The sequence below is a fragment of the Typopeltis vanoorti genome, chromosome 15 (genome assembly GCF_054136105.1).
Source record: "Typopeltis vanoorti isolate ZY-2024b chromosome 15, IOZ_Tvanoo_1.0, whole genome shotgun sequence".
Lineage (NCBI taxonomy): Eukaryota > Metazoa > Arthropoda > Arachnida > Uropygi > Thelyphonidae > Typopeltis > Typopeltis vanoorti.
The window spans coordinates 24,356,966-24,369,657 of NC_143563.1; the positions used below are offsets into that span (position 1 = coordinate 24,356,966).

Genomic DNA, 12,692 nt, shown 5'->3' on the forward strand with positions numbered 1-12,692 from the left:
CGTATTGTATGAATGTTATCAGAGCAAGATATTATCATTTATAAAGAGAAAAGTTGCCGTAATGGTAATTTTTGCTAAACCAGCCCTAAGTAACTGCATGGTAAAGAAGGTTCCCCCACCCCCCAACACACACACACACATTTTTTTTTTACTGGGAAAGAATTTTGAATGATAACATTTTTTCTCTCTCTCTCTCTTGCTATAATTAGATCTTTTTTTTAAAATTAGCAAAACAGTTTGAAATTATAATAATCCACCAAAACTTGATGTAATTTATGATCATTAAGATTTTCCACATAATTTCTTTTTGCTTTTTTAAAAATAAAATTCCTCAATTTTTTCACAGATTAGGCTAAACTCTGTAAACTATTTCTTACAAAACAAGTTCCTTTTTATTGGAATTAATGGTTTGATGATAATAAAAGTAGTTCATTATCAGTAAAAAAAAGAAAAATAAATAAAAAATTAAAAAAATCCTATTGACTCAATAAGATTACATTTATTTTGTTGGTCTAATACAGTGTTTCCCAAAATGTGGTATCCATAACCCAAAGGTATGCAAAAGGTCTTTAGGATATGAGGCACTTTTTTTTTTAAAATTTTGATTGCTTCTTTTTTACATATATATATATATATATATTTTTTTTTTTTTTTATATGTTTTAGTTTTATATGTATTCTCAGAAAAGTCTCTTCTATAATTAATTTTTCAATAACTAAAAAAAATAATAAAGTAAGTTTTTAGCAAAATGTCTCTTAGCATGTATCAACTAATTTCCATTAGGACTGCTTCTGGCTAATGGCACAATTGTATTCGAACCATGCAGTCAGAACTCTCAGCTAAATTTCATTTGGCTCATTAAACTTTTATTTATTATTGAAAATTTAAATTTCATAATATTTGTTTTTACTATATGTATATTGGATTTGTATAACAAAGATGTATTTAATAACTAAAAAGAAAGTTTCACATGTTTGTAATTTTTTATAATGCAAATGTAAAAAATAAATACTTTTCTAATTATTCATGTTTGAATGAAATGTAACTTCTCCCAAATTGCCTTTGCTTGAAAGTGCACAGGTGTTATTAAAATTTTGAAAAGGTTATGTGGGTACTGAAAGTTTGGGAAACATTGATTGAATGACTACCTAAGTGCTAATTTCGTTTCTGCTGAGGTGCATTTTTGTCTGTAATTAATTGAAAAAAGATTTTTTTTATAAATTAATTTCACTAAGAGATTTTATTTTTCTCCTGTAGCTCTCCACAGTGGCATCATCAGGTTATCAGTCATTTCCATATAGTCAATCAAGTTCTCCTGTTGATCCAGCATTCCAGCAAGAGAATGGTAACTTGCCATCACAGGTTTCTTCTTGTCTCCCTCACCCTCTAGCTTTCAATAATCCCATGTACCATTTTCCTGCAGCAGGTAGTAGTATGCCGTGGGATAGGGAAGATAAACGAGAAAAGAAGCAACTCAGGGTATCTCATCTTGGTACATTTAGTAGTCACAGTGCAGAAGATGTCACATTGCTGGGGAGGTCTTGTCTAGGTAGGTGATTTTGTACATATGGGGGAACTGCAGTGTCTACATACACATGCCATACAATTAACAGCTTTGAGCTTCCTATATTAGAAGGATTCCTGGCCTCCAAATATATCTGTACATGTATATGTACTATAATTGGTAATAAGATTATAAATTAGAGGTTTCCAATAAGTGTATTCACTGGTCTGATTTGAGATTACCAACACTTTTGATATACCACATCAGGGAAAAAGTATTATAAAAAAACATTTCTGTTAAAACTAGTAATTGAAATTACAGTTAATTTATGGATTTGAAAAATAGGCCTAAAACGGATCTTTGTTTTGGACCATATCATGTAAACAAATTTTGGAAAAGTTTCATTCCGAATTAGACTCTTGATCCATAGATGATACACAAATTCTGTTTCACAAAAGGAGAATCTATAGTGATGAAAATTGCATGCTGCATTATGTAAAATATTCATATGGCAGAAATATGTAAATATTATGATCGTTGTTAGTTCTTCAACAAAAAATAAATGGATGGCCCTGTGTAGATTGATTTTTAAACAACCCCATACAGAATTATTGCATATTAATTTTAATTCTTGGAGATACAGTGATCTCTGTTGCTTTTGAGTAAGTTATATGAACATTATTGCAGTGTTCTTAGTTATTTTTAAAAGATGGACTAATTATAAATATCAATTATACAAGTTGTGTTATTTATAGCAGTGCTACCAAACAGAAGTTGGCAGCAATGCAGAAGGTGAAACTTGATAGTAACATTAGTACGATGCTTGATGTTGTATTTTTACAAATTCTGATTAAAATATATCAAAACTGAAACTGGGAAAACTAAATTGTTTTGGATGTAACACTAACGAAAGTGCTATTTTGTGATTTTTGCTGTAATTACTTACTTTGGTTGTTTGTTGCACTTCCACGAATAATACATTTATCCAGTACAGCATAGTAATCTTGGAATTGCAAGATTGTTGATTGACAATTAAATTTAGCAAGAAATAGTGTATTGACGTTGTTTCAATTAACTGAAAAAACTTTAATTGCTCATTTAGCATTAATTGTCTCTGCAACATGGTAGTTAAGAGTGAAATGCATTGGACATAGTGCTTTATTGGGAATTAGCAGTCAACAAAATTTCTAATCTCTTACTATTTACAGAAGACAAAATTTTGCCTATGGCTGGTGAACTGATATTTACCAGATTCCTTGTGAACATAATCTACTTGCTTTGCAGCGAAGGACCATTGTGTCATTACAAATTAGGCTCTTGATGTATAGATGATACACGAGTTCTGTTTCATAAAAGAGAATCTACAGCGATTTAAAAAAAAAAAAAAAAAAAAAAAATTGTATGCTGCTGCCATGGCGAGGGGGGGGGGGATTAGTGAACATTGGTACTCCATTGAGTACCTTAACCCTCAAAAGTTTGGTCTTACTCAACAGAGTCTCCTCTCTAACGATGTTTGCCTTCCCCATAGAAACAGTTTTAAATACAAATGCCACACACTAGGGAAATTTTCATTGTATGTAAATATCACCAAGGATTAATTATCTGTTTGGTATGATCTCTAGTGTGTGGCACTTGCTGTTATAGTTTGACAGATTGTTGTGTTTGCCTTTTATTCTGCATCTCTTTGAATTGCTTGTTTGTTTCACAATGATGTACTGTTAATTTTGGTATAAAATATTTGTTTGCTTAATTTCAATAAAGGTATTACTGTGGCTGTTTTTGTTTTGTTTGCTTTGAAATTGTCAGTTAGCAAAACTGATAAACATACAGTTTATTGAATGTGACTGGTTATTTTTAGGCTGTTCGGTTTTATTCCATTGTTCAATTTGTTGATCATTCACTACTGAAGTGATGTTTGATCGTCTTTCTAATTTTTCATTAATTTCCTTTGTGACATACAGTGAGAACTTTTATTGCTTAATATAAACATGCTAGAAGTCTTAGAATAATAAAAAAAAAAAAAGGTATGTGAATAAGATAGGAAAATTATCCTCTCATCTTGGCAGGAATCAAATCTATATTATTTCTGAATTCATTCTTTTTCTTCTGCTTTTTTTAATTGAAAGATGTGCCTTATGAACTCAAGCCATATAAGCCTACTCAGCCTTTTACAAAAATTAAGATTTAAAATCCACAGTATTTGTAGTACTTGAGCAGTGACCTACCAGTTGGGCTATATTGGGCAATATTTAGTACCAGTTACCAGGCTTGATTGACAATAATGGGCCTTCTTTATTTAATTTATTTATTTTTTTCCTGATTGTTATGATCTCTTATTACAGCAGATGGTCTGTTATACTTATTGGATTTGGGAATTAACTTTAAAGTAGGCTTGTCCTTCTACACATATACTGTTTGCAACATTTTTGCAACAGCAAGTTTTTGCTATGATTCTTGTGTCATTTTGTTTGTGTTAACAAAAAAAAAAAAAAAAAAAAAAAAAAGCCTTTCGAGGTTCTTTTAAGCTAAGGAACTTAAAACAAAGAGGAAGCAAGGGAAAAAAGACATGGGGTATAGAGTAGAACACACACTGTATTTAGGCAAAAATCATAAGTTACACTGAATTTGCAGAAGTATTTATCAAATATCTGTTTCTGTAATTATTTCCATCATGCTGCTTTTGTGAAATGTATGAAACTCTAGAACTTCTAAAAACTGCTCTCTGATTCTTCATTTTAAAGAGTTGAGGCACATTCCAGATCTTGCTACTTTCTGTGAATGTTCCTCCATTTTGAAATCATTAAGACCATTCGGAGTATTGCAGCTCATTAAATCTTAAAAGTAATTAGCATATATTTCATTTGCCATCTCATAGATATTTACTTTATTTCATAGCCAGGATTTGAACCCGGCAAGATCCGGGTTCAAATCCTGGCTATGAAGTAAAGAACCCTTAATAGGACATAAAAACTAAAGGTATGTAAATTAAGCTACTTCTTAATTCCATTAGGCTCAGTCCACCGAGCCTAATGGAATTAAGGAATGAAGTCCTATAGCCATTACTACTTGTGAAAGGTGCCAATCCCCTTCCCCTAAAGGCAAGTACCTTTTTACTAGACATTCCACTGCATGAAGCATATATTTTCCTCAGTTGATGAATTGCCTAGAACCTGCCTTGTGTAGTTAATTTAGATAACCATTTAAAATGTTAAATAGTGCTTTGAAACTAGCTTGTCATTATTCCATATGTTTTACTACATGGATGTTTTGTTTAATAATTCAGAACATTCTGCCAGATTTAAGAATGTGTCTTATAACTGAATTGCATTATTTCAGGTAATGCAGATTCTGCACCTGTTTTGTCTACAGAAGGATGTTGCTACTGTTCAAGTTCTTCATCTTCTGAGAGTGCCAGCTGTAGTTCCACTCCACCCAGAGAAAGACATAATGCTTTCAAGTCTACTGCTCCAAGAACGAATCCTCGATTTTCTGGTTCCCAGCATCCTGCCACAACAACAACTACCTGTTCTCCTCGGTTAAGCCTTAGAGTGTATACTCATCCTACCAAACAATCTCATCATGTTCGCCATGGAAACAGTTGTAGTAACTCATCAGCATTTCTACATCGGAATCATAGGATCCTTAATCGATCATCTTCTCATTCCCTTACAAGTGAAAACAAAAAGTAAGAAGAAATGTATGTTTGTGTTAACATTTTAGTATGAGAAGTGAATGGAATTGATATAGTCCAACAGTTACATCATTAGTGTAGGAAGGGATGATAATAATAATAAGACGGATTATATTTTCTGCTGTTATCGTTCCCCAACCCTTTTTGTTAATCCCTTGCTTTTGTATGAAAACAGCTAATTGTAGTGTTTTCCATACTATAGGGTGCTGGTCTTTATCAAGAGAGTAGGTAGGGTATGATGTAATATCCAAATAATAACTTTCGTCACATAATTTGCAGTGTGGTATTGCGTATATTGGTTTGTGTAATGTATGCAGTACAGCATACTTTACAGCCTACATCATACATCAGTCAATCTTTTGACAATTACTTAGAAATTTCTAAACTAAACAAATATTTCAATTGAAATTCCTATTTGCCAGCAAGCAAAATCTAAAACCTTCATTCCCATACTCTGTGCATAATTACCATTAAATTGCAGTTGTAAATATATTTTCTTAAATGCCCATTTTATACAACAAAATTAGCAAAACAAATTACACAATTGCAAGTTAATTATTGTAGTTTTAATAACCACAGTAATTAACTTTAATCAAAGTACAGATATTTTGTACTGAAAAAAACTACATCATTAGTGTGCAGAAACGAGCAAATCAAAGAACAGGAATACAAGGTACATACAACCAGTTTACCAATTAAAAACAGTTGCTACAAGCTAGAAATGAATATATTAATAAATAATATTAAAACTATTTTAATCGGAGACAATCGTTCCAATTCAGATTAGGCTGATGTAAAAGGGGCTTTGCAAGTTTCTTTGAAAAGGTGTTCATATTTAAAACTGCTTTTATGGAGAATATTTTATGTCAATACTGTGCTGTGCCAGACCAGACTTCTGAGGTTTCATGTATTTAACGTATTGATGTTCATGAATTATTTTTAATATAGAATGGCCTTTTGCCCAAAGCATGTCAAATTATATTAGCTGGTGTTTATCAGATTCCTTGCAAATGTTAGAGGTGACAGTTTGTTTTTTGTAGATGGTAACAGATGGGAAATTTTGTTAAGGTGATACTTTTTCACAATTGGACTGCATTATGCATCACTTGACCAAGTGCCAAATTGATGTTTTGGAGATTAGTTTGCCATCTGACATATAATGATGTAACCAACCTATAAAATAATCGAGACTGAGCAGGAGTGTATATATCATCACAGTTTTGTTTCAAAGAATTAAACACCAAACGGAATAAGTTCTTAAATTAAAGATACCAAGAAATTCTCTACTTGGTTTGATCCATTATCCAATGTAAGCAAACAAAGTTTGCACCTGAAGTATCTTTCAGGACTGGGAATAAGTTCCTTTTGACCAAGCACCAAATTGATGTTTTTTTCCAAAAACATCAATTTGGCACTTGGTATCTTTAAGGTGTAATGAGGTCCAATTCTACCAATAGGTTCAGAGATACCAGAAATATAAGAGGTTGGAAACCTGCAGTTTGAAGAATCCTTAGGTGTTGGAACATAGGAGTCAGTTATCTGCTGGATTTGATGAGGGTTGTAACCATTTAATTCCATTCAAGTTTTGATAGTGAGGAGTTCTTCTTGTAAGCTTGAGGGAGAGGAGCATACATTATGTGCTGTATTAATTAAAGACTTGATAACAACAATTTTTTTAGAGTTGTGATGAGCAGCTTTTGGTGAATGTCTGCCAGTAAAGGTAGATTTTCGATAAACACTGGTTGACAAAGTATCGGAGACTGTGTGAGTAAGAAGGATGTCCAAGAATGGTAAAACTACTAGCGTTTTTTTTTCCTTTTTCTACAGTGAATTGAATGAGGTGGGTGAAGGTTATTGATCAATTGTAGGAAAGTGGAAAGTTCATTTTCAGAATGAGGCCAAACAGCAAAAACATGGACATAATGAAACCAAAGAGAGAGTTGGGAGTGAATGGATGAGAACAAGGTTTTCTTTCAGATGGTTAAAAAAATAGTTTCCCAAAGGTGGAGACAGAGGGCTACCGTGAATGAGACTTAAAATTAGCAAATCGCTATTTTATAATTTTAACTGCTTAATTTTTCTTTTGAATTATAATCCCACCATGAAAGATTGGAAACCTATAGCACATATAGTACTGTGGGTAGACTAATGGTTATGTAATCTGGGAGCCCACTCTGGAGGCTGAACTTTGCCAAATTGCTTAAGGAATATTTCACACCAAGCAATGATAAATCGTTATCCAAAAGCAATGATAAATCGTTATCCAAAAGCAATGATAAATCGTTATCCAAAAGCAATGAAAGGGTTCAAGCATATGAACATAGCATTGTGTTATGAAGAAATTAAAAAAAAAAAATGTAAGGCCACTGAAGAACATAAACAAATTTAATTATTATTGAGTTTCTATATACCTGTTCAGATAGTATGCAATTTAAAAAAAAAAAAAAATCATAACCATGCTTTCTATAGATAAAATTAACTGTGGATAGAAAAGAAATAGTTAGAAAATGAATGTGTTAAAACTGTAGCTTTTCATTTTATAGTACACCTTTCGGAGATGACTGGATCAGTGATCTACATGACTTTAAAGGATCTCACCAAAAGGAAGAGCAGCAGCAGCCAGAAATTCCAACTAGCCCACCTCCAGTGAATACTAAAGTCAGTGGAAGTCAACATAGGAAAAGCGTACAAGAGGTGAGTTGATCATCATAATTTAGAAAGATTCGAAGCTATAGTGAGATAGGCTGAAGCTAATGAATAATTGCTATTTTGTATGCATATGTATTTTCTCACACTCTTCTATCTTTATAATTAATCACTGAAATTATTAATTAGTTCCACAAAGTCACCTACAAATTATCCTTATTTTAAGATGGATATCATTGTATGTACTTTTTTTATTGCACCACAAAAAAAAAAAAAATGTTTCAAGTCGATGCATATTATGCACATCCTGTTCACTGTATAGAAATTATTGAAAACTAGTTGTTCTAAAATTAAATTGAAAGAAATTGAAATTTAAAAAAAAATTTTTTTCTCCCTTTACAGAGAGAGAAGTGATTAAACAAGTTTAATACTAATTGTTATCAGACTTGTTGAAAATTTTAAAGAATTTCAATACAGATTTGAAATTTTATTTATATTTATATAAAGGGTAGCCCAGAAATAATAGGACATTGGCCATAATAATAGTCACTATGCTTTTGCTATCTTGATTAAATGAATTTTGTTTGGTGTTATTGTATGTTAATTACTTGTTATTGTATTGCATTCTGCACATTTATTGCATATCCATTATGTTCTGCTAATGATTTTCTGCTGGTGATTTTCTACCTACTGGCCACAACAATGTTTCAACATTCACCAAAATATGGGCATGAGACAGAATAAACTTTCCCACTCAGCAGAACATTTAACCAGATTAGGTCTTTTTGTTTGGTGTTATTGTATGTTAATTACTTGTTATTGTATTGCATTCTGCACATTTATTGCATATCAATTATGTTCTGCTAATAATTTTCTGCTTTACCTACCTACTGGCTACAATGTTTCAACATTCACCAAAATATGGGCATGAGACAGAATAAACTTTCCCACTCAGCAGAACATTTAACCAGATTAGGTCTTGTTCATAACTGCATTTCAAAGCATCTACGTAATGCAAAATGCTGCTTAGTAGCAGTGGCTGAGTTTCTTATGGTTACGTGCAGCGTAGCTGTAATTTTTAAAAGCAGTTATTAGACTAAACATTTACAATATACTTCTATATTTCTAGTTCTTTTGCCTTATGATACTTATTAGAAAGTTTTATTGACTTGCATGTGCATACAATGCACATGCACACACCCGTACTAAACAAAATATTAGATTTTTGTCATTTGCTACCCACAAAAGGTTATCAACCTGTAACACATTAGTCTTGTGGATGGGCTAAAATTTTTTTCTCTGTTTATTAATTTTGTTTTTTGTATTTTTATTTTGCATTATTGCCAAATCCTGTTTGCATTAAAATCACGTTTCACTAAACATGTTACTGATTCCTATGCAAATGTGATGCACAGTAATAGGCTTCAGTAGAATGAAATTTCATTTTTAACTTTACACAGGCAGGTATAATTCCTATTCCCTACATCTTCAAGTGAACTTAACTGTTTGTGCAGTTAAGTTCACTGCATAAACAGTTTTCCATTTACTATATTGTTTAGCTTTGCATGCTCTCCTTTCTCCATGAAAAATTAGCAAACATGCATATGCTTAGGTGTGGGTTTAAGCTCATCTTCGGGTTTAATGGAATGAAAACAGCACAGTTAAATAAGCACCAATTTAATGGTTCTAATATTTTATTTCTGTCACAAAGATATAATCTGGTGCTTAAGGGTCAAAGCTGTATAACTGAGAGGAGACCTCCACATAGCCTTTAAAGGAATGCAGTGAACCAACCAAGGCTTCTGACCTAATGTCCAATCCTCACCTTCTCGTGGTGCACCCTGTTGAGTATCTACCTGGATACTGAACGAACAAGGATGGGCTGAAAATTTGGGATTTAGCCGACCAAATTGTGTTCTTATTGGTTAAACCAAAATACAAAATGATGGTACAACATGACAAAATTTCATGCCAGCTGGGGCGTTGCCCGGTTAAACAAGGCTCCCGTTGTTTTTGCAGGGAACCAGGGCAAACAGCGAAAAGTCAGTTACTGGAACAAATCTGAAAACACACCCCAACTCAACATCACCAGAGGTAAAGATCGGTACTATCAACATAAGAAGCCTGAATGGCAAAGAAATGGAGCTAGCTGAGGAATTAGATAAGCACCAGATCAACATAATAGGGGTGACTGAAACAAAAACTGGTGAGATCTTGCTGAGCAATAAATGCAAAATGTTATATTCAGGCAATGACGATCAGGGAAAAGAAGTAGCTATAGTATTCAACACAAAATACGAGGCTAATCTTCTTGAATGGCAGGCAGTCTCAAGTAGGGTAATGTGGGCAAATACGAGAATGGGGAACTGGACAATGAGACTTATTTGTGCCTATGGTCCCACAGAAGGTTCTACTAAGTTAGAAGTGGAGGAATTTTTTGAGGCTTTAGAAAAAGCAACTGACACAATGAAAAATGAAAAGTTGGTCCTTGTTGGGGATCTAAATAGCAGAGTAGGAAATGATTGTGAGACATACAAAAATCTTTTGGGAAAATTTGGAGAAAAGAGCAAAGCTAAAAATAATGGCAAATATCTGTTGGATTTCTGCTCAGGACATGGACTGGTTATTACTAACACAATGTTCCAACATAAAAAATGTGCACAAATTCACATGGAGAGAAGAGGCAAGGAATAAGAAAAATCTCATTGACTATGTTATTGTTGATAGTGATGTTTTCTCACTGGTGCAGGACACCAGAGTGTACAGAGGATTTGAAATTGGAAGTGATCACTATTTAGTCTTGAGCAGGATAAAATTTAATTCCATGTTGAAAAGAATAACATGTAAGAAAGTTTTAAAGCGAATAAAAATTGAGCAGCTCTCAGATATGAACTGTAGACTAAAATACACAAAGATTATTGAAGAAAAAATGAAAGAGTTAGAGAACAGGAACCAAAACTTGGAGATTCAGTGGCAAGCCTTGAAGAAAACCCTGATTGATTCAGCTAGAGAGGCATGTGGTGAAGTTGTCTGCAAAGATAGAAAAATTAGAACTGCATGGTGGATACAGGAAGTTAAAGAGACAGTGAAGCAAAAGAAGAAAGCATATCAAAAGTTCCTGGCAAATAAGTCAGCTTGTTCTCATAGAGAATACTGTGACAAATGTAAGAAAGCTAAACACTGTGTAAAACTAGCTAAACAAAAGTCATGGGAGGACTTTGGCAAGAGCATAGAAAATAAATATCAAGAAGGTGGCAAAATATTCTGGAGGTTGTTGAAGAAGCTTAGGAATGGAAGAAAGTGCTGTAAAAGGAGATAGAGATGATAAAGGTGACATCAAAACGGGAGAAAAAGATATCCTTGAAGTATGGAGTAATTACTTTGAAAAACTGCTAAATGAAACAAGCAGTGAGGACAGCACAGTGGTAAAAAAACACTGACCAGGCATGCAGTCAGGAATACATATCCATACTTGAAGTAGAAAAAGCCATCAAAGGCTTGAAATGTGGAAAGGCATCACGAGTAGATGATATTCGACCGGAAATGCTGAAATATGGTGGTATAAAAGTCTTACAGTGGCTGCACTGCATAGTTCAGAATGCCTGGACAGAGGGACGAATTCCCGATGATTGGAGTAGAGCTCTCATAGTACCCATATGTAAAAAGGGAAATAAAACCGAATGTGAGAATTACAGAAATATTTCCCTACTCAGTGTTCCTGGTAAGATATATGCAAGTATACTAGAGAAACGGTTGAGAAGAATTGTGGAAGAACGAGCTGGATTCAGGTCAAACAGAGGCTGTCAGGATGAGATCTTCACTTTACGACAAATAGTGGAGAAATCGTGAGAAAATAACAAAGATCTGTATTTTTAAGTTTTGTCGATTTGGAAAAGGCATATGAGAAGGTGCCAAGAGAGAAGCTATTCGATACGCTACAGTTATATGGTGTTAATGGGGCATTATATGAAGCAATGCCTAGTCTTTATTTGAATTGTAAGTCAGCAGTTAGAATTGAAGTACAGGAAGATGGTTTAATGTTATATATGGTGTGAGACAAGAATGTACATTATCCCCTCTGTTATTCATTATCTATATGGATAACATTATGAAGGAAAGTAGTATTAAACATGATATCAAAATTGGAGATATTAATGTCAGCTCTTTGCTTTATGCGGATGATATTATGCTTCTAAATAAATCCTCTACAAGATTCTTTGAATAAATTGAATAACTGTTGTAATAGATATGGTACGAAGGTCAGCAATAAGGGTCATAGCTGTATAACTGAGAGTAGACCTCCACATAGCCTTTAAAGGAATGTGGAGAACCGACCACTGCTTCTGACCTAATGTCCAATCCTCACCTTCTCGTGGTGCACCCTGTTGGGTATCTACTTGGATACTGAACGGACGAGGATGGGCTGGCAATTTCTGATTTAGCCAACCAAATTGTATTCTTATTGGTTAAACCAAAATATAGAATGATGGTACAACATGACAAAATTTCATGCCAGCTGGGGCGTCGCCCGGTTAAGCAAGGCCCCCGCTGTTTTCGCCAGGGAACCAGGGCGAACAGCGAAAAGTCAACTACTGGAACAAATCTGAAAATAAACCCCAACTCAACATCACCAGAGTTAAAAATCGGTACTATCAACGTAAGAAGCCTGAATGGCAAAGAAATGGAGCTAGCTGAGGAATTAGATATAAGTACCAGATCGACATAATAGGAGTAACTGAAACAAAAAAGACCAAAACCGGTGAGATCTTTCTGAGCAATAAATACAAAACGTTATATTCAGGCAATGACAATCAAGGAAAAGAAGGAATAGCCATAGTATTCAACACAAAA

At 33.6% G+C, this 12,692-nt stretch overlaps 1 protein-coding gene across 1 annotated transcript in view; it reads left to right on the forward strand.

The window, feature by feature from the left end:
* Positions 1 to 12,692, forward strand: part of LOC150098509 (ras GTPase-activating protein nGAP-like) — a 298,140-nt gene that overhangs the window by 272,575 nt on the left and 12,873 nt on the right. The window contains exons 21-23 of the mRNA XM_090405246.1: positions 1,258 to 1,549; positions 4,841 to 5,189; positions 7,739 to 7,889. Coding sequence (XP_090261372.1) covers positions 1,258 to 1,549; positions 4,841 to 5,189; positions 7,739 to 7,889 — 792 coding nt within the window. The remainder of the gene's footprint in view (positions 1 to 1,257; positions 1,550 to 4,840; positions 5,190 to 7,738; positions 7,890 to 12,692) is intronic.